At 30.7% G+C, this 26,417-nt stretch overlaps 3 protein-coding genes across 4 annotated transcripts in view; 1 reads left to right on the top strand and 2 right to left on the bottom strand.

Moving 5' to 3' along the window:
- LOC130677059 (putative mediator of RNA polymerase II transcription subunit 26) overlaps positions 1-10,573 on the bottom strand; it is a 57,338-nt gene extending 46,765 nt beyond the window's left edge. The window contains exon 1 of one of the 2 annotated variants that reach the window (XM_057483636.1): positions 10,087-10,573. In XM_057483636.1, coding sequence (XP_057339619.1) covers positions 10,087-10,099 — 13 coding nt within the window. In that variant the 5' untranslated portion in view covers positions 10,100-10,573. Of the gene's footprint in view, positions 1-9,932; positions 10,048-10,086 lie in introns of those variants that run through there. The other variant, XM_057483635.1, reaches the window with a different exon arrangement.
- On the bottom strand, positions 2,265-3,129 carry LOC130677063 (uncharacterized). The gene is made up of 3 exons (XM_057483639.1): positions 2,800-3,129; positions 2,469-2,719; positions 2,265-2,382 (listed from the first exon to the last, which is right to left on the bottom strand). The coding sequence occupies exons 1-3, from the start codon at positions 2,872-2,874 to the stop codon at positions 2,352-2,354; spliced, it is 357 nt and encodes a 118-aa protein (XP_057339622.1). The 5' UTR covers positions 2,875-3,129; the 3' UTR covers positions 2,265-2,351.
- Positions 10,218-26,417, top strand: part of LOC130677062 (ras-like GTP-binding protein RhoL) — an 83,507-nt gene continuing 67,307 nt past the window's right edge. Inside the window, exon 1 of the mRNA XM_057483638.1 lies at positions 10,218-10,493. The gene's annotated coding sequence lies outside the window, so the exon portion shown is untranslated. The remainder of the gene's footprint in view (positions 10,494-26,417) is intronic.

The following is a 26,417-nucleotide window of genomic DNA, read 5'->3' as shown; positions in this document are numbered from 1 at the left end:
TGATTTTCCTTTTATTAATAAGGGAAAACCGACAGCTGAACTTGACTTGCAAGTGGTAACATCATTTCGGTTACCCAGCGAACGCTGGTGATGGCTGAATTGCCCCATTTTCTTCCTCCATCTCGAATTCCTCTTCTTCCGGTTCGTCTTCTCCATCCTCCCTAAAGAGCCAGGAAATGGATTTCCAATCCTCCATCCAATCATCCAAATCCTCGTCCTTTTCCCTCCAAAAGTGCTTGCTCCATGCCAGAAAAAGCTCACGCTTTAGACGGGATGGGCAGTCCGGCAGAGAACCCCGACTCAAATAATACTAGACAAACAAACCGACATTTTAAATAACACTAAAATCACGATCAACTAGACTTTTCACCTCAACACTTACGTGTAGCAAATTATTACGCACACCACAAACATCATAACACTCACAAGTATGAATGTTGGGGGCCCAAATTTCAAAAATCCTCCGAATATAAATAAATTCGGAATAGGATCTTATAAAATAATAAATGGGATCCCCAAGGTTATACTTCTGACCGAAAGACTTACACATTGTACTAGTTACAAATCAGATGACTGAATGCCCGACTTAACGCATAAATGCAGCGTCAGCAGTAACAAGACGCGCTAACCGTGAGAACGGTTGTCGAAGTCACACAAACCAAACTTAAGAATAAAATAATGAGAATGATTCTTAAAGACTAAAGAAATAAAACGCTATACATTTTTTTTTTTTAAATTCGTTCACAATTTATTCTGTCAAATTCGAAACATTAGCGCCTTTTGAAAAGCCAGGCGATACTAGAGTCTTTCAGAGTAGAATTTAACAGACGCAAATCATTTCTGCATCCTCGAATGCGATGGATATATCTCAAGACTTCCATTAAATAGCTGTTACCAATTAGAACATCGTCCGTAAAATACCAATGTAAGTTGATCACGACATACTAAAATGGTCAAAAAATTATCATTTTTAAAGAATGCCTCCTTATATAAAGAAAAATATGAGTATATAAAAATACCTCTAGTAAGGTAAGAGCGCGACCATCCGCTCCTATTGGGGGCAAGGGTGGTGCTATCGAATGGATCCAGTCAACCTCGTATTGATGAGAAACGAACAAAAAGATTGGATCCGAATCTAGGTACCAACGAGCTCGCACCTCCATCAAAATTTCATCCAGTAAAACTGGTAAAAGATCCATTTCCGGATCAGCAATCTCGATAGTTTGACGAGTAAAACACATTTTCAGTAAATCCTGAAATTACGAGTTTCAATATATAAATAATTTTTTTTTGGAGTTATCAAATTCCTTAATTTTAAATTGAAAATGGGTTTTTTTATACCGACTTACCCCTCAACTGTAACGAGCGTCCACTAGCTTTAAGAACTACTCGATGTAAGGAAATATGTTTAAAATCATCTTTTCTTACCTTATAAAAAAAAAAAAAAACAAAAACAATAATAACCGTGGCCTTGCGAAATCAGCAAATTAAAAACTGACCGCGAATAAAATCAAGCGATATATGCAAAAGCAACGAAAAGAATTCTCAAAGAAAAAAAAATTTTCCATAAAATATCACTGAAATACTTATGGGTATACTGAGAATAATCTCTAAAAATCATTCCACATGCATGCTATTTATATAAGTGACCTTCATTCTTAATTTTCAGGTTGAATTCTTCAACATTATCATTAAAAAGCCATCAATTATTCAAAATTATTTACGATATAAAACATAGCATTGATTTATACATGAAATAAGCTGGTTTAGAGAATAGTCCCTTCGGTGACTGTAAGATGGAGACACTTACCGGTAAATCTAAGATCAATTCAGCGGTCGATACTTAGCATCTCATTAATGTCACACCGTCGCGAGAGTTGCGAACGCGGGCAAAGAAGAGACCGATTAGCGACAGCTGTCGCTCACGGTCGCGCAAAGTGCTCTCTCCCTCCCACGTCCCGACTAAATCTATCGCGCTCACTCGTTCCTACACGACCATCCTATAAATTAAATCTAATAATAATAACTAAACTAAGTTTTATTAAAACTAAAATAAATAAAATAATAAACGACTTAACCTAAATTAATTAAACTAACTTATATTGATAACTTAATTAATAAACTCACCTACTGATTTTCTTAAAAAAAAAAAAAAAAAAAAAAAAAGGGGGGGGGGCGAGGAAGGGGGGGTTGAAATAAAAATGGAAAAAAAATTATAATTATTATTATGTTTTTTTTTTTATTATTATTTCATTGAAGATAGCTTCAAATATTAAAACTTTTCCTTTTCCACACATTTTTATAATAATAAGACAAATTTTATATATGTACTCAAAATCGAATTTTTCTAATTATCCAGCTCCATTAAAGCCCGCGTCCAATCTCCGAAAAAAAAAAATAAAAAGAGAAAAAAAAATTACTAAACAAAAACTCCAAAAGAAAAAAAAAAAACCAAAAAAAACACTTACCTCAGGAGGCCTTCTGCCGTCCCCATGAGGCAGACCGAGAGAATCTCGATCTGCTCGTGGTTCGGCGCCATAACCACCTCAAAATGCCCGGTCGTCTGCAGGGCACCCTCGTAGAACCACCGGGCCTCTATGAGCTCCGGAGGTAGATGCCCTGCAGCCAACAAAAATACATTATCGATTATTTCGATGGCGTTGGTCGGGTTTATGTACCCGACCAAACCCCCTACCATCACCCCCAAGGTCAGGATCGTCTGAAAAAAAAAAAACGAGGAAAAATTACTAACACTCCGTTATTTACATACAAACTACTAATAAACAAATTCACACTTACCCTCGAACCACCACGGTGGATGACCCACTGCAACCACGTGGAAAACCCCATGTAATGCCCTTCAGTGGGGTACATTTTCGTTTTTCTTTTCCTTTTTTTTTTTTTTTCTTTCTCAATTTAACGCGATCGTCTTGGTTAACGGTTTGTATCGCACTGAATACACCGAGAGGCAATTGGAATGCGTACCGAGATAAGACGGTAGCCGGAGATCAAATTCGCTTGTGCAGACGCGGCAAAACGAACTCGCAATTAAACATCGCCAGATGTCGGCTCGATGCAGATTTGCAGTCAATCACGAAACTATCTTCTCCAGCTTATTTCAGTATTTAGACAAACCTTATATTTCTCAAAGTCACCTATATACATACATTCACAACTATATGGGAATGCATCATATAGATGGAAATTTATATGTAATCTTTATATTTAGGAATAATAATTATTTTTTTTTTTTTTGGTGATGGAAATCGTAGATTTTAGGGGAAAAACTTTATAAATCTGTACTAATGAACATATATATACGTGTATTACAACGTATACACCATAAATATTGGGAACCTCAGATGTAATCTTCTATATTTTAAATATTTTCATATATCTAGCTGTAAGTTTCTTTTTAAATAAATTTGTAAGTGTTATCGCGAGCTTCTTAAAAGAGGGGACATATGTTTAGGAAAGCAAGAGAGTTCTGCAACCCTCTTACTTTCCGGGGGATTGTTATGTCCAAACAATTTTTTTTTATGTTAATAATTATTTAAAATAATTATTCCTGAGCTCCTCTTTGAAAAGCGCGCGAAAACGCAGCGTCAGCTTTTTCACCTTTTTATGCGGCAAAGAATAGTGGGAAGACACCTGCAATAAGTTTAACGAATAAACAATAAACTGTCGTCACTTTCCACCAATGACGATAATTAAAAATTCCCCATCAATTGTCAAAGCAAAGTTTATAAAAAGCCTGAGCACCATGGCTCAGGGCCTTCAGTTCATTTTTAACTTCTTGGTCCGCGTAAACGGCGTCGATAGCCCGTAATCTTATTGCAGAAATCTTCCGACGTGGCAATAAGTAATCGTCGCTGATTTAGGTATCCGGCTGATCAATTTCGTGTAGGATATTATTTTATCAGTTACGGTTTTCCAAATTCACTTTAAATAAATTGTAAATCGATCTAGGTATCCGGCTGATTAATTTCGTGTAGGATATTAATTTATTCATTTACAAAAATTCAAATCGATTATACCGTAAATCGATCTAGGTATCCGGCTGATTAAGTTCGTGTAGGATATTAATTTATTCATTTACGGTCATTATTAATAAATTAAATTGCCAATTGAGTTAGATACTCGGCTGATAGTCAACTATCGTGTAGAGTATAGTTCTTAATTGCAATTGAAAGATCTCGAAGATCTATCCGGTTCGAGTGAATTGTGACACAAATCACGTGAATTTGTGATCTCACTTTGTGCCGAGTTTCTGCGCATAAAACCCCTTTTGGGTGTGAAAAAGGACGCATTAATAAATAAAAATCTGTTTAAAATATCCGATAAGATAAATAATCTTATAATACAAATTATATAAAAGTTGTGAAAAACTAGAGTGAACAAGTGACGTTCTGTTAAAACGTTGTAAATTAAAATATAATAAAAGATCAAGTTCATCACTCAAGCCGTTCGATTTTCATTCGAAAGTAGTACATAAGATATCATCCTATCAACCCAGCCGCACCCATTCTACCAACCTTACAGGAAGGCCGAGTGAGCTGTTTAGTTCTGGAGGGATAATAGCTGCCGCACTAGAAGAATTGATATCGAAAGGTAGGTGAAAGAACTATTTTTCTATCATCATAAAATTACTTTTGGCTTAAACAAGAGCACCAGTCTCTTTGAAGACGTTTGGGTTCTTAATTTTCGAAAAGATCCACTATAAATAATAAATTATAGGAAGATAATTTCTTCCTCGTATTCTTTATTGTTGTCCGCACCCTCCAACCCGCTTGTCCAAAATTACTATCGCTACCAAAGGGAGAAATCCCGGATAAATAATTAAAAATTAAGCGGCGGACATAACAGATTCGACACCGTTTTTTTTTAAGTCATAAAAAAACAATTCCTGTCGATCGGACTATTATTACTGTTAAATGCTAAAATTTGTAGTGTAGCCAAATATATTAAGAATAATAATAATAATAATAATGAAAATGATAATAATAATAGATCTTTAGAATTAAATCAATTTTTTTAGTAAATTATAGATATACCGAATCAATTGATTACTAATGAATTTTTAATTATAGACAAGAAAAACTATAAGTGATCATTTATTTTTTAGTGCATGCTCAAGAAACGGCCCGTGCTAAAAATTGGACTTTTCAGGAATATAAAGTGATTGAAAGAAGTAGGGGTCAAAAATTGACTGAAATAAAAGGTGGCTTTAAAAAATCTCAACAACTTCGTAATACCTAAATATTAAAATTTTTATACCTTGCATTACATAATTTCGTTTAATTTATATTTATTTCGTAATTATTCATTAAATACAAACGAGTGTAGGTCTACAATAATATAACTATGACTGATAGATTAAGTATAATTTTGGAGAAATGTGATTTAATCAAAGATATATTTAATAATTATTAAAGAGTATAAAATACTATAGTTTTATGACAAAAAAAGTTTCAGTTTATTGTTTAAAATGTTCTATTTAAATGTTTGAAATCTTAAGATTGATGATTATGATTTGATTTTAGCTTTTTTAAAAGGCGAATTATTACGATTGTACTGTTAATATTTATTCTTTAATTATTCATTAAATATAAACGAGTGTGACCTACAATAATATAACTATGACTGATAGTTTAAGCATAATTTTATAGAAACGTAATCTAATCAGATATATTTTAGAATTATTAAAGAGTATAAAATACTATAGTTTTATGACAAAAAAAATTTCAGTTAATTCTTTAAAAAATGTTCTATTTAAAAGTGCAAAATAAAATTTCTAAATAAAAGTGCAAATGGTATTATGTTTCTGAAAATAATATATGGTCAACCACGAGCCTGAATAGTCTTTTTTCTACTGCATTGCTATGAGAAAGCACAACCATACTTGCTCAGTTATGGTTATGATCGATCACGCATGATCACGCCCGAATATTCGCCAGATGTGAAACAGCACGATCATACTTGGTCAGATATGACTATGCATGATCACGGCTGAATATTCGCCAGATGTAAAACAGCACGATCATACTTGGTCAGATATGATCACGCATGATCATACAAGCTCATTGCTGGCGAATATTCATGCATGAACATGCATGAGATTAACGCCCGATCGTGCATGATCATGCAAGATGATTTTTTCCCGGGTAAACAGAAACTATAAATACTATTTATTATGTACACAAATTTTAATGAAACTTGATTACAAAGTCAGAACTGTCATTAACGCAGATGACATCAATAATCTGAAATCACTACTGAACAAAACACAAGAATCAAAGTTCAAATTACTAATTCCTAGACTTGAAACATTGATGCTGGTATCATGAAAAATACTGTTATAATTTTTGTTTTCAGGGCTTTATTGCAGATACATACCATAAAACATATCCTTACACTGCAAAATTTATACATCCGGAGTATTTAAAATATTCACTGTTATAAACAACCCTTATTGAAAGAAACGACTAAAAACGATTGGAAAAAAAATTTTAAATACTTTTTAATGCTTTTGAATACTTTGAATACTTTTGAATCACCCTTTTCATGGGCATTCAAAATTACGATCTTGGAGTCAAATACGGTAAAAGAAACACAAGCAGTGCACCCTATCTCACCTATTGTTGATAGCTTAGGATATATTTGTGTTAAAAATGTATCAACATCCTCAAAAAAAAAAAATAAGAATTAAAGTTTTTTAATCATAGAGAGTTTATATTTTATTTAATTTTGTTCGAACAAAAAATAGGCACATCGTAAAAATTACATATTTTGTGGGAAAAAGTCTCAGCTTTCAGAAAAAAATATCAAATTAGATGTATCAAGCGCCGCACAGTCATAAAAATCGTTTTTTATGTCTTTAATCGAATTTTAAAAGGTCTTCTGCAACATAAAATAAAAAATGGATCTTTTTATTAGAAAGCTAAGAATTTTTCCTACAAAAAATTGTTATGTGCTCATTTAAAAAAAAAAAATTTTCCTTCAAAAAAAGTAATGAAAAAGTTGAAAACAAAAATTTTTTAAGAAATCAAAAAATCTTAACTTTGAAACAGCTGCATATAAAAGGCTCAAATTTTCAGAAATTTTTTTTTTTTATATATAGAACGACTCTACAATTTTGAACCAAATCGACGAGGGTCGTCCTGTAAAAATAATTTTATTTGGTGGAATGACCCATATATATGAATATATATATATATATATATATGTACGATATCATCGATTGCTCCCTTATTCAATTTTAAATTGAAGATTAAATAAGTTTATTATTTTTAACTTCCCGCTAAGAAAATCGACGATTTTCGAAAAATTAGAAAGTTATTGTTTTCACCCCGATTTGCGAAAATAAAAATTTCATCAGATGTCGACGTATTGAGGTCCTAGGAAGCTATTCTGAATATTTTCAGAATGATGTCCGAGTGTCTGTATGTATGTGTGTGTGTGTGTGTGTGTGTGTGTGTGTGTGTATGTATGTGTGTGACTGGTCTATAACTTTTTAACTAATGAACCGATTTGGATGGTTGAGGCGGCAATCGAAAGAGCTTGTTGGTCATCAACTTTTCTGAAAATTTCAGATCATTCGATCAAGTAGACTCGATAATATTAGCGAATCACGAAAAAAAAAAATTTTTTTTTTTTAGTTTTTTATTGATTTCTTAGAAACGACTTATACGATCAACTCCAAAATCTAATCAGCTCTAGAACTTGATAAAACGCGTCAATTTTCGCTTTAGCCATCTCAATCGGTCAATTCGTTCCTGAGATATCGTGGGAGAAAGAAATGCTAAAATCGGTTTTTTTCGAATACAATGGCACACAAAAGTATTTTCGAGCTCGAAGAGCTCAAAAATGTATCCACAACAATGTTTTCGGGCTCGAGGAGCTCGAAAACAGCGGGAAGTTTTGGGGCTGGCCCGCAGGGTCAACCGATAGACAGATTTTTTTTTTTTTGTATTAAACTTCATACTATTTTTGTCGCGGTGATCTCAATTTCATTTAAGCGTAAAATTTGAATGATTTTTATAATAGTCCCCTAAATAGTACGAAATTTTATAAAATTCGCTAAACTATTAAAAAATTATATTAATTATTATAACAACATTTGAACTAAAAATGTTTTTAATTTATTCTATTTTAAAATCTTCCTAAAAGTAGTTTATTAAATAGTTTATTTTACTCCGAATATGAATTACGAAGTCAACCATGATATCATGATCTTAACGTTTTTTTTATAACTTATAACTTATAAATTATAAGTTATTGTTTCATATTTCAATAAATATATCATTTACTCCAATGCGATCACGCACGTAAGTTAGCGCAGTTGATAGCAGCAAGGACTTAGAATCGCATGGATCCGGGTTCGAGACCAGCAGATACCAGGGATTTTTTCATCAACATCACACATCCTCGGTCAATCTCAGTAAATATCCTCACCCAATAGATCCTAAAATTTGTCTAGATAAAATTTTTTAACTTCCCGCTAAGAAAAATGTAAATTTTCAAAAATTCGGGAAGTTACTGGTTTCGGTCCGATTTACGGAAATCGAATTTTCATCAGATGTCGACGTTTTGAGGTCCTAGGAAGCTATTCTGACTAATTTCAAGATGATGTCCGAGTGTATGTATGTATGTATGTACGTACGTACGTACGTATGTAAAGACCTGTATCTTTTGAACAGATGAACCGATTTTGAACTTTAAGGTGTCGTTCGACGCGGCTTGTCAATATCTTGAAGCTGTGAGAAATTGAGCTTGATCGGAACGGCTTGTTCAGAGATATTCCAAAAATAAAATTGTTTCGAAAATGTTTTTTTTAGATAACTTTTAATGTGCTCGATGGATCGATCCCAAAACCGACTGGGCTCTAAAGCTTTTTAAGCCGCGTCGGATGCCACCTCAACCATCAAAATCGGTTTATTCGTTTAAGAGAAACCATTGTCGAAAGAATTAGAAAAAGTTTTTTTTTTAGTTTTTTCGAAATATCTCAAAATCGACTTCATAAACCGAATTCAAAATTTTATCAGCTTTAGAACTTGATAAAACGCGTCGATTGCGACCCCAACCGTCTCAATCGGTTTATTCGTTTAAGAGATATCGTTGGAGAAAAAATGGTAAAAAACTATTTTTTTCGAAAAGAACGGCATAAAAAAGTATTTTCGAGCTCGAAGAGCTCGGAAATGTATTCTCGACAAAGCTTTAGAGCTCAAGGATCTCGAAAACAGCGGGAAGTTTTAAGGCTGGCCCGCAGGGTCAACCGATAGACAGATTTTTTTTTGCGATTTAAAATTATTTTTAAAAATAATTACTGCCCGTAAAAGTTTAGGAAACTCTATAAAATTTATTTGAAATTTGTGAAATCTTCAATTTAAAAATAATTATTCTTCGGGTTGATATAAAATGAAAGAAAAAAAAAATTATAAAATCTATGTGGGTTTCGAACCCACGCTTGCTAGGTACTATTAAAGATGGTTATTGTAATTATTATTATTTCAAGCCTGGTTTGATCGTAAAACAGTCAAAAGTGGACAAAACTCCACTAGTTACGATGAAACCAGGCGTGCTATCGTATAAACACTAATGCAGTAGAGATCCGTTTCAATCGTCAAATATATGTCTGAAATGTATAGAAAAAAAATACGATCAAAAAAGACTTAAAATTTCGACTCGGGACTCTAGTACGTAAATGACTTTAAAAGTGTTTTATTAGGTGTTAAACTTCAGAAGTCTGTATCACCCTACACAGAAAAAACAGATATCTTGAGTCAAGAAAATATTTCTGAAGACAAACGTTTTCGGGAACCAAGCCAAGATTTTCTTGAGCCAAGAGAATTCGTCTTGGTTGGAGAAGATTTCTACTTTATCTGAGAAAATTTAGGCCTCCAAAAAAATTTTCTTGAATCAAGAATATTTACCTTCAATTGAGAATTTTTTTTTTGTGTGTATGAAAAGTTTTCCCGCAGATAAAAAAATACACATATTTCAGAACGTAGTGTAAAATAACATATTCCAGCGGCAGTCAAATCGCCGGTGACCTCTGAGCAACTATTTTTCGCAAATAATATTTACCTGCAACTCCCATTTATTTCTTTCAGTGCATTGAACTCAAATGTTGTATTACTGCTGACACATTTTTAGTAGCTGTGTACCTCTTGGGCTGCAAACAAGTGGGCAATTCCGGATTGTTTTATAGCACATGCGCAATAAAAATACCGCGCCCTAGTGGTGATAATTTAAAAAACGAACATGAACTTCTATTGAATGTATATTTATGATCACATGTGTCGTCATTCGACTTGAGTTTGCTGTAATAAGTAGTCGCATTCAAATTGTCCTTGTGTCTTTCAAACTTTTGTTATCGTTTACTTCACTAGAAACACATTTTTTAAATTTTCAATACGTATGAAATTTTATGAGTGAATAAACTATGTTACAGAATCATTCAAATGATATATTTTTTGTGTTATTAATAAGCAGTGAGTCATTCCATTTTTTTATTGTAATTATAAACATCTCCAAATTAATTTATATTGAAATTATCACCATTGTTTTTCGTTTTTTTTTTTTTTTTTTTTTTCGTTTTTTAATTCTTTTTTCTCTGAGAACAAAATAAAAGAGGAAGAGTGATATAGATAAAACGATACGTGGTTGATAACAACAAAACTATATTTGAAACAGGATGATGATTGTATGTGACGATAAGATATTTAATCTTCTACTTTCAATTTTTTATTTGCTTATTTAATTCTTATTTGCTGTCTTCAGAAATACAATCTTTTAAGTATTAAAAAAAAAAAAAAAAAAACCCAAAAATTTGTGATTTGATAACATAATTAATAATTAAGAATTTCAATAATCTCGAAATACTATCTATGTTATAATATTTCCATTTCAAGTGATTATCATTTATAAAATATTAGTTTTTCAAAAACTTATATTATTTTTTTAGCTATAAAAAAATTAAAAAAAAAAAATGTTTATTGACATAAATGACTCTCTATACATGAATAAGTGGAATAAGTGAATATTCACTAATTCGAAGTGCCAATCAAACTACTTTTTGGAATTAGTGGTTCGATTTGCACTTTGAATTAGTGAATATTAACTTATTTTTACTAATTCATGTTTAGAGAGTAGTTTCGATTGTTAACGAAATTTTTCAACAAGTTCATATGATATAGTTGTTGATAAAAATTAGAATAAATAGCACATCAATATTGACGAAAATTTTATTTCTCATGATAATCGATCTCACTCATCTGAGATGTTGTCATAAAACGATATTATCATGTAAATTGAATTAACAAAGATTGTCCTCCGTTTATATTAATATTTACGATTTATGTATTTTTTGTCAGTGAAAATTGAGTATTTAATATTATGATAGATCAGCAAAGTCTGTAAGACTACTCTCTGAAGCCGTGTTTATTAGATTAGTATAATCAAATTTTTATGAGTGAATTCAATGTTATAATGCAATGTTACAATGCGGAACAATATAAAAATTATGATCGAACTTTCTGTGTGATTTATAAACAGAACAGACATTGAGGAAAATAAATATTTTTATTAATTAAGTACATAAGTGATATTACTCCCTGTATGAAAAAATCGTATATTCTAGAATTATAATATAATATCCCTGATTAAACAAAATGATTAAAAATGATTTCACACGTTAAATGTCCATAAGAGACAGGATTAGAAATGATTTGAAGGATTAAAAAGTATTTAAAATGATTAAAAAACAAATCATTTTTAATCATTTTGTTTAATCAGGGATAGCACAGTTTATATTATAATATAATTGATTGATAAAAAATTATATTTATTGAAATAACTATTTTTTTACCGCTTTGATGACATAATTATATACTTTCGAAATATAGAAATATGATATACATTATAATATGTTGGCGTATTTTCGAGCTATATGAACTCCATATATTAAAAATTATATTATAAACCCAATTTTAATATAAAAGCTAATATATTATATTAACTTATAAAATTTGAAGTTTAAAAGGTATATTCGAAGCCCATACCATGTTTTAAACCCAAAAAAGTCTAATTCAGTTTTCCACAATCAAAGTCGTGTGTTGATATGCCCGGATCGAAATGCACATTTACTTATAAACGTCTATGATCAGATCTACTTAATATGTACTGAGTTGTTTGATCTTCCTAAATATTTCTTCATTAATCAGTAGTTTAATCTTCTTTCCTCAGTTAAACTGAAATTAAATATTTATTTTCCCGATAAAAAAAATAACTATAGGGGAGGGTGGGGCAGAGCGGCCCCCCTGAAATTTTGATCGAAAAAAAAATTTTTTTTTTTTCGACTAATTACTATAAATCCGATATGTTTGCGCATTTTTATCCCTACGCATGACATTTGGGGCAAAATGGACAAGCCCAAAATTTCGAAAAAGTGATTTTTTCATATTTTTATCATCAAAGTAAAAAAAAAATTAGTATAATTCCACATTTCTAGCCCTACGCATAACACCTGGGGCAAAATGGACCAGCCGAAAGTTCCAAAAAAATTTTTTTTTCATATTTTTCGGCCGTTTCTCTATGTAAGAGGCAAATTTGGTCACTAAAAATTTATAAAAATAAAATTTTTTTTTTTAGTTGACAAATTTTTGAAATAAAGTAAAACTATAGAATTGATTTTTTTTTTATTAAATAACAATTATTAATTAAGGTAATCGCGAGTGAACGATTTATTACACTTTAAAAAATTTTTTTCGAGTAAAATAAAACCAAAAATAGTTGTCAAGAGAAAGAAATACATTCTTAATGATAAAAACAATTAAAAAAAAAAAAAAACGAAAAAAAAACTTTTTTACCACTTTTTGGAGGGGGGCCGCTCTGCCCCACAAAAAAAAATTTTTTTTCAGAATTTTGGCAAAATGTCCATAAATTTGTTCGAAACAGGACAAAAGTAAAGTGATCTTATGGTTAAAAGCCACAAAAAATAATAATTGGCTTAGGGGGGCCGCGCTGCCCCACCCTCCCCTATATTATATTTTTAAGAACATTATCCGATTAATAATGCGGTAGATTGGAAAAGTATACTGAACTTGAGTACTTTTTTATAGCATTTACTACGATGAAGAAACCGTTCACTTCGATCAAGAATCATATTCTTGATTCAAGAAATTTTTTTTTATCTATTCGGAAAATCAAAATTTACTTGCACCAAGTAAACAACTATCTTAAAATTTATATCTTGAATCAAAATTTGTTTTCTCACGTCAACATAAATTTTAGTGATGAGCAAAATCTGTCTTGGTCTTGCAGTCTTGGTCTTGGTCTTGCGATTTTGCAAGACCAAGACCAAGATCAAGACCAAATGAACAAGAACAAGACTGAAACCAAGACCGAGAATCCAAGACCAAGACCAAAATGCAAGACTAAACTAAAAATTATAACTTCCGTTGTAAATAGGATATATGAGAATGAACGAGTTTTTGTCGGAACAAAACATTTTGTGTGTTTAAAATTTCTAGTTTTTTCCACTAAATTTAAACACTGAGTATAAAAAAGGCATCGGTAAACCTTTGTCTGAAAAAAAGGATCTACAAGAATATTCTTGAAGTAACTATAATCTTTTCCGATGTCTGGTTAACACATGGTTGATGTAGAGCTAAGCTAATTTTTTTAATATTTTTACTTTCTTCGAGTACTTTGTATTTTTTTTTCTTACAGTAAAAGGTCAATTTATGCGTTTGAGAATTGGAAGGGTAAGTTTTCTAGTTTTCGTTACTCTTAGAACTATTCATACCATTTCCTTAGGACGGTATGATAAGATCGTAAGCATCTAAGAAAATTTAAGCACTTCACTACTATATAGTTTTCTAACGATTTTGAAACATAAAATCAACTGTATTTTTGTGAAAAATGAGTAACGAAGAAAAAATTTTATTAGAGCCATCTCAAGAAAGTGATAACAATAGTGTAGTGTGTGTGAATAGTAAGAAAATTAATATTTCTGAACAGGAGTTAGTGAGATCTAAGAAACTTGAAAAGTCACGTAGGAGCAAATTTAATGGGTTATTTGATGTTATTGATTCTAAAGATGATTTATTTGGATTATGTAAGCTCTGTGAAAAAAGTAAAAAAATCTTAAAAATAAAAATGAAAAATAGGAATACCTCCGGTCTTAAAAAACATTTGTCGGCGGTACATAAAAAGGAATTTCTACAACTATTTCCTCAAGAGCAGACAACAGCAAGTATTGCCAGCTTTTTTAAATCAACTGAAACAGGCATGGCAATTATTTTTATATTTATTGAATCAGTTTTATGCACAATTTTCAGTTTTTTGATATCAAATCTTAAAGCTAGGGTAAATGTACCGGTAACTGACCAATTGTATATAAAATTAATAATGTCATTATTGAATGAAAATGATGCAATTTGAATTCATTTGAAGACTTCTGAATACGTTCAATTTCTTCTCTTATGGAGAATTAACATTGTAGATCGTTTTTATTTCTTTTTTTTAAATTTGGGTTGCGCCAGTGTTATAAAAAAGTGTATTTACACTAGTGTTATAAAAAAATAGCTATTGCTCCAATAATTGACCTCATGTTCATTACTATGGATTCTTGCCTATGAGCAACCCAGTGAACACATGACCTTATTTTGACGTCATACGTAGGTCATAGCAATGTCACGACATCTGATGTAAATTTGATGTCAATCTGACGTTCTACATGACTTTAATATGATGTAAAGCTTGTGACATCATATTGATGTAAGCATGACTCTTGTACGATGTCACAGTTATGACTTATGTATTACGTACGTTTGACATAGAATCTACATCACATTGTTATGTAGTAATAAAGTCGTTATCCGTATATCATAATGACGTAATTTTAAAATCATACAATTATGTCAGTAGCAAAGTCACGGTTATACGTAATGTGGATGTCACTCTTAAATCATATCTTTACATCAGTGACAAGTCAGTACTTTACGCAATGCTGATGTAATGTCCGAGTCATAGTTTTTTATCATCTATTTATTGAAATAAATCATAGAATGAATTTTCAAACATGTGTAAATGTGTAAAAATAACAACTAAACGTCAAACATTTTTGGGGTCAAAGTAATCGATAAACTCGATAATAGATCATTCAGACGTTTTAGATTAAAACATAAGCGTGAGCATAAAAAAATTAACTTTATTTTTTTAAATGATATATCGAAAATATCATTTAGGATGACAAAGAAAATGTAACGACAGTTTGAACTCTTTTGCTATTATGATTTTAAAGTTTAGTATCACAATTTTTCAATCGATTGAATTTCATACGATTTTGTGAAATTATTTAATGTTTCACAAAATTTTATATAGGATTTTTTAAATTTCACATCACAACAAAAAAATTAAAAAATTTGATGAAACTTAATGAAATTTTATACAATTATCATCGAGGTCGACAAATATTGCATAAAATTTCATATAAGTTCATGGAGTTTTTTAAATTTTGTAAAAATCCATCACGAAAACTTATTAACTCTGTCTTTTCCGGCATTTCACTCTAAATACATCAATTAAGCACGAGATTTGAACTCTCGTGATGTGGACCAGTGAGCAACGTTCAGGACTACCAGCCAAGAGGAGCCGTGTTCGAACCCAGCAGACGCCCAGGATTTTTTCATTTAACGTTATCTAATCTTGTTTCAGAATTCACAATGCGTTCGCGCGGTAATAATCAAATCAAAAATTCAGTATTTCATTTTATTTTTTTATTTTTCAAAATATTTTTTCCGAATTGATAATTTTGACATCACCCATATGTCATATTGACGTCATAGAAGGTCACACAGACATCACATTTACATCATGCATACGTCATTAGTTTTACATCATAATCTTACGTAAAAAAGTGGGAAATAATGAGTCACACCTGACTCATTCGTGACTTAAATCTTACGTAAATGATGACATAGCGTAACGTCACTCTGACGTCAAATTTACGTCAATGTGTTTACTGGGTTGTATTATCAATTCAATGTTTACATAGTTTTTAATAAGTCGTTTGTATGCATTTGAATTTTATCTCAGATTAATTTACCATCACGTCATATCTTTATGAAATTAATTATTCAATTGAAGTTTAGGTTTCAAACAAAAGTAATAATCAATTAATTGTGACTAATACAAATGAGCTTACATCGATTATGGTTTGTTATCATAAATATTATTAATAGACGATTTTTAATACCTTGTCATAATTAAATTTTCATTTTATAGTCGAACCAGCCACAAATTACTGAAGTAATTGATAATGTTATATCTTATCGAGGTTTGTTGGTGTATTTAAATTATTTGCTAAAATTCAAAAATGGACTGTATTATCTATTTGTTTTTTTAGGAGGTACTGGAAAAACAGAGCAAATCACTAAAGCAATAGTATACATGATAATAAAAGACTGTTTGCCATTTCGAACTGTAGAAAAAATCGGATTCTTACGTCTAATGAAGCTTTTGTCACCCCTCTATAAAGTCCCTACCAGAGTGAAAATCAACAAAATGATCGACGATAAATATGGTATAATATCATTGGTAATTAAAGAAAAGTTTATAAATATTGATGTTGTGAGTCCTACCTGCGACGTTTGGACCGAGACTACCAATACACAAAGTTTCTGGGGAGTTACTGCACACTACGTTTATAATAATGTCTTAGAATCATAAATTATTAGTGTAACAGATTTACATAGTAGCCATACAGCTGATTATTTGGGTAAAGAATTAAAAAGCGTATGTGACAATTGGAATATTTTAACTGTTGCTGCGATAGTGTCCGATAATGCAGTTAACATTAGTAGTGCAATTAAAAATGTGTTCAGTAGCGTTCCACAGGAAATATTTTTAATCATTCCCGTTTGTAAGAAGTGATCGTAAAATTTGAAATGATAAATTTTTCCGAGATTATAAGTTACTTTCGATAAAAAAAAAACACTTGCGTTCACATTCTATTAAAATTTCCGTTACATTGTTGGCGGTGAATAGATATAATATCACCAACAAAGTAACGATTTGTTAATTTATTATTTATTTATGATTCTACGAAGTGTCGAACCGTTTATTCGCCCACCACGGCGAATAAATAATTCGAGACTTAAAAAAAAATTTCTAAAAATTTTTATTTAAATGTAATTAAAGCCAGAACGTAACAACTTATTTCAAATCTTTAATTAATTAATTCATTAAGAGTAAAATCGTGGTGGGAAAGTAGTTGGTGGCAAGACGCCATTTTAAAATCGGTGTGCGTGTGTAAAATAAAGTCCAGGGGACTTGAGTGAGTGTGTGTGAGTAAAGATCAAGGTGATCGAATTTAATGGCGGGAAAATGATTGTAATGATTGATTAAGGTTTTCGTTAGGTATAACGATTTTAAATTATTGTAATAATTTATTAAGGTTTAGAAATTGAGGAAAATGCCAAAGGTTGTTGACATAGTAAAGTAAATTAAGGTTTGGTAATTAAGGAAATTGCCAAAGGTAGTTGGCTTATAATGAGTTGTTTTAAATTCGTCAAAGGTAGTTGACAAGGTTTTAATAAAAGGTCTATAAGATTTAATAAGGTTATAAGGCATAAAAGGTACCCGACTAGAATTTTTCATAAGGGCCTGACGAGGTCCTTATCAGGTTAACCTTATTTCAAATAAGGTCCCGATCAGGGATCAGGGTATCCTGACGAGGATCCTGATATGAATGTAACGCTTAAGACCCATGAGGTCCTTATCGGGATTGCCTTATCAGGACCTTACCAGGATATCCTCATCACGTTCTATCAGGATTGCCTTATCAGGTCCTTACCAGGATATCCTCATCAAATCCTTATCAGGATTACCTTATGAGTAATTATTTTTAAAAAAATCTTAAATTGCAAAAAAAAAAAAATGAGAGAATTTTAATTCGATCGAGAATGTTATCTATTGTATTGAGAGCATTAATTAGAGGAAGTAAACATATTTTTTATTGATGAAAAAATCCCGATAACTGCTGGGCTCGAACCTGCGTCCTTTCGATTCAAAGTCCTCGATGCTATCGACTGACCTGACATACACATGTGATCTTGAAAGTGTGAATATAATATTCATTATGATGTCAAAGAATAATTGATAAAGAAGTAAAAAATCTGTGCTACAATGATTGACGTGATTTTTATATAATATTCTTTTGTACAGTTTTAAATTTTTAGCCTGTAAATGAAATATTCAAATGAATGGGATAACTTTTTTTTGAATAAGGATATCCAGATAAGGTCCTGATCAGGAACTCGTCAGGTTGACCCGATGGCAAATGACTTCTTAATCAATAGAGATATCCTGGCAAGGTCCTGATCAGGAACTTGTCAGGTTGACCCGATGGCAAATAACTTTTTTGTTAATAGACATATTCTGACGAGGTCCTAATCAGGAACTCGTCAGGCTGACCCAATGGCAAATAACTTTTTTTAAATAAGGATATCCTGACGAGCTCCTGATCAGGAACTCGTCAGGCTGACCCGATAGCAAATAACTTTTTTTTTTAATTGGAATATCCTGATGAGGTCCTGATCAGGAATTCGTCAGGTTGACCCGATGGCAAATAAATTTTTTTTTGAATAGGGATATCCTGATGAGGTCCTGATCAGAAACTCGTCAGGTTAACCTGATGGCAAATAACTTTTTTTTGAATAAGGATATCCCGATGAGGTCCTGACAAGGAACTTGTCAGGTTTGCCCTAATAAGGCAAACCTTATATTAACCTGATAAGGTCCTTATGGTACTTCAGGCAAATCAGGAAGGAATTCTAGTCGGGTATATAAGGTTAGATTAAAAGTGTGTCAAATTTAAGTAAATAAAAGGCTAAAGGTGTTAATTTGAATAAATCTAATTTACTTATAAATTATCCTTCCTCTTTCTTCTCTTACAATTAAAAAATTACACTGACCCTGATGCTTTAAGATCCGGTTTTGGGAGACCGTTATTACTTCCGGGAGCGCCCTTAGTAAGGACCATTTAAATATAGTGGAAACCTAAACATGCAAACCTCTCAATAAGATAATTTATAGATAAATTGAGAAAAATATAGATAGCCCGAACTGGGAATCGAACCCAGACCAATTCGGTATCGCGCCGAGTGCTCTACCAGTTGAGCTATCCGGCACTGTACTATATCCCATTCAATTTGATCTATAACTTATTGAGCCACACCGTCCTTCGTACGGTAATACACCATTTAAATATAGTGGAAACCTAAGCATGCAAACCTCTCAATAAGACAATTTATAGATAAATTGAGAAAAATATAGATAGCCCGAACTGGGAATCGAACCCAGACCAATTCGGTATCGCGCCGAGTGCTCTACCAGTTGAGCTATCCGACACTATACTATATTCCATTCAATTTGATCTATAACTTATTGAGCCACACCGTCCTTCGTACGGTAATACACCATTTAAATATAGTGGAAACCTAAACATGCAAACCTCTCAATAAGACAATTTATAGATAAATTGAAAAAAATATAGATAGCCCGAACTGGGAATCGAACCCAGACCAATTCGGACGACCAGAGTAACAGTATACCCTATAATAATTTTTTTACACCCATTCCATAGGCATTTCATTGATTATCCTGATCAAGTTCAAAGATGGGCTAAATCGGTGATTAGTTTCTAAGTTATGGCTGATTGAAATTTCCACGATCTTTCGAAAAAATCTGTTTTTATTCACTCTGAAGTTCGTATAACTTAAAAATTAATACTCGTCGGCAATTCCCGTAAAAAGTGCCTGAAAGCTTGTCTAATGAGCTTTAATTTATGACCTTGAACTTTATGTTTAGACCATTCTTCTTCTATAATTTGATAACCTCAAAAGTTTTGATGGAATAAAAAAATTTTGAAACGACGGTTTTCATTCCTTTCCGATGAAAAAAGATTTTATACAATTGTATAAAATTATATACAAAAAATGGCCCGATCCAATGGTATATAACTGTATAGAAATTGTAGACGATTCTACACAAATTGTTTACAAGTCTTTATAATTATATACAATTTCATACAAATTATGTACAATTCTATAAAATTATATACATTTCTATATAATTGCAACGTATAGAATTGTATAGAATACAATTAATAGTATATAATTATATATATATGGGGCATTCCATGCCAAATCACCGAGGTTTCGGCCCGACCCCCTTCGATTTCGCTGAAAATTTTTTTATCATTTTCTACCCTACCAAAGACATTTTCCTGAATTTTTTCAGATTTTTTTACCCAACCCAAAAAAAGTTACGAATTTTTGAAAAAAAACGCTCTTTTTTTTTCAAATTGCTGTAACTTTGACACAAATTGACCTATTGGCACTTTTTTTTTTTGAAAAATTTTGTTTTTAATTGTAGTTTTCAGAAAAAAATACAAAAAATTTTTCGGAAGTCACGATATATGAAATATTTCAGTTTTTTCAATACAACCGTAATTTTTTCGAAGTCGGAAACCTTCGATTCTCAATTTTTTTGTCTCAAAAAAAACTTCAACCAAGACAGTATTTAACCTCGCCATTTCCATTTTGTGCCGACTTTCCTTTATATTTTTTATTTTCGATTGAAATTAAAAAAATTTCTAAATTTGGCTAATTTTTTATGACTTTGCGCTGAAGTTTCTTTGGATTGTTTTTAAAAGCTCAGAAGTTGAATAAAATTGGACAATAACAACCGTAAAGTGTATTAGGGGCAAGAATTGATTTTTTCGGAAGAAAATTCCCAATTTTTAAATACAGTAAAACCTAAACCTTCTCACTAAGACAATTTATAGATAAACTCAAAAAAATATCGATAGCCTTATAGACAATTTTAGATCAAATTGAACGGAATATAGTATAGTACCGGATATCTCAACTGGTAGAGCACTCGGCGCGATACCGACATGGTCTAGGTTCGATTCTCAGTTCGGGCTATCGATATTTTCTTGAGTTTATTTATAAATTGTCTTAGTGAGAAGGTTAATTGTAGGTTTAGGTTTCACTGTATTTAAAAATTGGGAATTTTCTTCCAAAAAAATCAATTCCTGCACCTAATACACTTTACAGTTGTTATCGTCCAATTGTATTTAACTTCTGAGCTTTTAAAAACAATCCAAAGAAACTTCAGTGCAAAGTCAAAAAAATAAGCCAAATTCAGAAATTTTTTTAATTTCAATCGAAAAAAAAAAATATAAAGGAAAGTCGGCACAAAATGGGAATGGCGGGGTTAAATACTGTCTTGGTTGAAGTTTTTTTTGAGACAAAAAATTGAGAATCGAAGGTTTCCGACTTCGAAAAAATTACGGTTTTATTGAAAAAACTGAAATATTTCATATATCGTGACTTCCGAAAAATTTTTTTGTATTTTTTTCTGAAAACTACAATTAAAAACAAAATATTTCAGAAAAAAAAAAGTGCCAATAGGTCAATTTGTGTCAAAGTTACAGCAATTTGAAAAAAAGAGCGTTTTTTTTTTAAAATTCGTAACTTTTTTTGGGTTGGGTAAAAAAATCTGAAAAAATTCAGGAAAATGTCTTGGGTAGGGTAGAAAATGATAAAAAAATTTCAGTGAAATCGAAGGGGGTCGGGCCGAAACCTCGGTGATTCGGCATGGAATGCCCCATATATAGAATTGTATAGAATACAGTTAATAGTATATAATTATATAGAATTGTATACAATTTATATAGAATTGTATACAATTTTCTACACAAATTGTATACGATTGGATTGGGCCATTTTTTCTATCCAATTATATACAGTCTATATACACTAATGCAAAAAATTAAAGGAGCAGAAAAATTTTATAAATTTTTTAGTGATTTTTGGAAGGCTGTAACTTGGTAAAAAATGATCGTATGGAAATTTTAAAAAAAGCATTTTACAGCTTGAAATTTCTAGTTTTGGTGCATTTTTTTCAAAATTTTTTAAAAGCTCCGGTTATTGTGCAAACATGAGAAATACCGCGAGACAAAAAATTTCTAATTTTTTTTTTTTTTTCCGAAGAGCCCACGGACCGCGAAAAAATTATTTCAACTAAACGAATGCATAGTTCGCTTAGCAAATTTATTCAGCTTTAATTTGTTTTTTCTTTTAACCTCGTAGGACGATTTGTCGCAGAGATATCAGCCTTCAAACAGAAAATGATCATTTTGGCTTTGATCATCGATATTTCAGATACCAATAATCGCACAGAAAGTTGAAGGGCGGCGGTGAAAACTTGAATAAATTCCCTATAAGACCCTGTCATCATTTTTTGAAAAAAAATTTTTTTTTTATTTTTAACACCCATCAGAAGAAAGTACAAAAAAATGACTTTTTTTGGTTTTTTAGTAAATCAACCGCTACTCTGCAAATATCGATAAAAAAAATAATGTTGCCAAGGACTTTTTTATATTAATGTACCCCCAAGAATCCTGTAAATTTTTAAATTGATCTATCGAACTGTTTTTTGGGAATCATCGATCAAAGTTTAGCTAAACAATTAAAGGAGCAAGTTTTGTTCCTTGTTAATTGTGTAATCATAATCAAAATGAAAAATTTTTTTTTTTTCGACTTTTCTCAAATTTTTACGTTGGTAACTCAGCAAATGCAAGGAAATGACAAAAAAAAAAAAAATTCCAAAAAATGTCAAAAAAAAAAATTTAGAACACAAAAAACAAGATTCATTTTTTTTTTCTTCGATTTTTTATGACATTTTTTGGAAATTTTTTTTTTTTTTGTTTATTTTATGGACGGTGTGGCTCAATAAGTTATAGATAAAATTGAACGGAATATAATACAGGGCCGGATAGCTCAACTGGTAGAGCACTCGGCGCGATACCGAATTGGTCTGGGTTCAATTCCCAGTTCGGGCTATCTATATTTTTCTCAATTTATCTATAAATTGTCTTATTGAGAAGGTTATTTGCATGTTTGCATGTTTAGGTTTCCACTATATAAAAAAAGAAACAACGATTGTTGATAAAATATAAAAAAATAATATCACTTATAAACTAGTTTTTAAATTTGTAATGAAAGTTAAAATAGCTGGCTGAACTTCATCAGTTTCGCCTTTAATTTTAAAGACTCTTTCTTGTAAAACAAGCCAAGGATATATAGCAATTTTTGAAAATGCTAATTGAAAACTGTAAAAACTTTTGAAATTGAAATCGATAACTTCCCTTACTGACTTGGCCTTGTATTTCACATTATTTATTATCAAGTAATATGTATGTATTGATTCGAGTGTCTTCCCAACAATCACTGATAGAGGTTGTTCAGTTATGCCATATAACGTTAATGTTTCTTTTCTTTTTTTTAAAAATGATTTCAATTCTTATTCACTCTGAAACAATTAATAGAACAATCACTGATGTTATTAAATAGACTTTAAAGTTTTAATAAAAAAATAAACAGCTAAAAAAATACCTTAGCGTCATGAAGAAATTCTTCTTGGACATCCAACTTTGTTGGATACGTCTCTTTTTTGGAGGTATATATAGCCGGTGGACAGGGTAGTAACAGTGGAAGTAATCGAAAAATCTTTCTTACTTCAGCACTATTTAATTTCAACAACAACGCCTTTACTTGTTTATCAGGCCTTTTTTTTGATTGGCAAAAATTTAAAATGTCTTTTTTGAAAGAATTTAATTCTTTTATAAATTCATCGGTTTTTGTTGGATACTGCGTTGTAAAATCTATATTAATCTTCACAAAATAACAAACATTATTTAAAGAAAAAAAAAATTAAGCCATAGAATTGATTTACCAATGTTAACGTTTTTTCTGGGTGTTTTAAAATCGGAAAATTATTTATATAGTCAATACTGGTTACTGTTTTGTCTTCTACTAAATTTTTTATCCGTATAACTGATGTTTTTATCCAATATTTTAGTATAGTCCCCCACGGGTCTACAAAACTTTGCAAGTACTCCAATTCTTCATTTGTGTCATTAGTAAACTCTAATTAATAAAAATAAGTTTATAATAAAAAAAATTGATACTAATATTAAAATAATAATCTACATTTTTTTGTTCACTTTTTAAAATACAAAAATAAAAAACAACTACTTCGGCATTCAAAATTATCATAAAATCCTAAATATACCGAAGATTCATCAATAATCTTTTTCTTTACTCCTCGTGAAGTCACAACAACATCCGATTCAAGCAAAATTCCTCGTAGATAATTATATCTTTGGTATAATTTACCTTTGGCTAGCACTTTGATTTTTAATAATATATCGTAGTGATAGCCAACGTAGTAAGTCTGAATTTCTTCAGTGCAAAAAACTTCAATAATTAGTTTGCTTAAATATGCAAAACGTTCTGGTGAAATCCTGAAACAAGTAATAAAATAACTCATGAAAATTTAAATCAGATTATTAAAAATTAAATACTTTTGAAATTACAAAAAGAAAAATTCTCAAAAGAGTTACATATTTAGTTAGAAAATTAATCATTAAATTAATTGCCGTCAAATAAAATAGCTTACAGTAGCTCTATGTTAGATCCAATTTCAACCCGCAAAATTGTGTCACACAACAAATTTCGGTAATTATCATTTAGCGCACGATTCTTTTGATAAAACCTTAAAACTGCAACGCCTATTACAGACCTTCTTAAGCATCCTATCAAGTCAGTAATAAGGTTGCATAGCTCTAACGATATGTCAGCGTTATCAATTATTTGAAACGGATCAATTATGATCGACTCTTCCACTTCCTTAGTAAATAAATTACCCTCATAACTTTCTAAAAAATTATATAAAAAATTAATAACATGATTAACCCTAGTAGAAATGTTCAATTTTTTACTCGATTAAGTAACTGGCCAGCAATCTTATCCAGTAACTGGCTAGTGAAACTAGGTAAAAACTGGAAGTTGCGCCACCTATAACTGAATCGTAAACATTGGTCACACTGATGTTCTACTTATACTAGTGTATGTGTATGTTTATTTTTTCACTTTAACCTGTAAGTTGAATAATATTTAGTAAACATCAAGAAACAATACAAATAATTAACAAAAAATAAAAATTGTGTCTTTCAAAATAAAAATAATCGGTAATATATTTTAAAAAATGGATGAAGTTAAAGAAATCGACACAATAAACGAATTACGGTTGTGGGCAATCAAAACAAATACTCCAGATTGTCATCTAGACGAATTATTAAAAATTTTACGAGGAGTTATCCCAGATTTGCCAATGTGTGCAAAAACATTTCTAAATAAATGCAGTGTATCATTTGAAATAGAAAAAATGCCAGATGCTGATGAAGTTACGACAGGTGAATTTGTTTACTTTGGTATGAAAGAACACCTCACAGAAACCATTGACTCAACTGTTCATTGTCAAAACAATTGAACGAAGTTTTTAAAGCCCACAATTGTGGTAATCCATCTGATATTTTACAAGCTGTGGGAGTAATTTTAAGCAATGCAAAAGACTGGGAGGGAAATCGAAAAAAATAAATATTATTTTTATTGTTTTATGTTATTAATGTTTCTCGTTTTATATTTAAAAATATAATATAATAAATTAATAAATAAATTTTATAAATTTTCCGTGTATTATTACTATTATTATTATTATTATTATTGTTGTTGTTGTTGTTGTTATTATTATAATTTTTAATTGTAATAAAATCAATATTTAATACTCAATAACCTCAAGATCAACAAGAGTCGCCATGTTTTATTTGCTATCTAGTAAAACTGGCCAGTTACTAGACAGTTACTGGATATTATACTAGCCAGTTCCTAGCTTAAGTCTAGTTAAACTAGCCAGTTACTGGCCAGATACTTGATTACGTTTCTACTAGGGAACCCGTACGATTGAATAAAAGATTGATAATTACAAAATTAAAAAAAAAATAAAAAATTTTTTAACGTGGATAATTTTGAGTTACCTGAAGAAACATTGTTATTTAAGATTGAAGAGAAAAGAGTTTCATCTGCCACGTTTGTAAAATTTCCATTCTAACACAATTTAGATCAATTAAAAAAATATTCAACTATTTATAAAATACAAATTTAATAAGTTTTGCCTACCCGAGTTTTTTCAAAACTTAAATCATTTTGTTTAAACTCCGATTTCCATTTTTTTTTTAAATCGCTCGAGGACCGGCTTTTGGAAATAATGTTACAATCATTTCTTCGTCCAAACATTCGAATGATTCTTGATTAATTTCCTGTTCTAAATATACATACAAGTATTTTTAGAATCAGCTATTTAATTTTTATGTGATAGTAAATAAAAAATAATTAAATAACATTAATGAATCTTTCAGTAATTTGATTTTAAATTAAATAATAATTTGTTTGCCATTTTTTTATTAATTATTTTTTTTTTGTTTACTTATCACATTTTAA

The sequence above is a fragment of the Microplitis mediator genome, chromosome 11 (assembly GCF_029852145.1).
Source record: "Microplitis mediator isolate UGA2020A chromosome 11, iyMicMedi2.1, whole genome shotgun sequence".
NCBI classification, from domain to species: Eukaryota; Metazoa; Arthropoda; class Insecta; order Hymenoptera; family Braconidae; genus Microplitis; species Microplitis mediator.
This window is presented reverse-complemented; position numbering and strand designations above follow the sequence as displayed.

What these genes read in the sequence shown, in the direction of transcription:
- LOC130677063 (XM_057483639.1), bottom strand. Translation starts at nt 2,874, where the DNA reads ATGTACCCCACTGAAGGGCATTACATGGGGTTTTCCACGTGGTTGCAG. An exon ending in TCCACCGTGGTGGTTCGAGG is followed by an intron (nt 2,720 to 2,799) that starts GTAAGTGTGAAT and finishes TTTTTTTTTCAG; the next exon opens with ACGATCCTGACCTTGGGGGT. An exon ending in ACGGCAGAAGGCCTCCTGAG is followed by an intron (nt 2,383 to 2,468) that starts GTAAGTGTTTTT and finishes TTTTTTTCGGAG; the next exon opens with ATTGGACGCGGGCTTTAATG.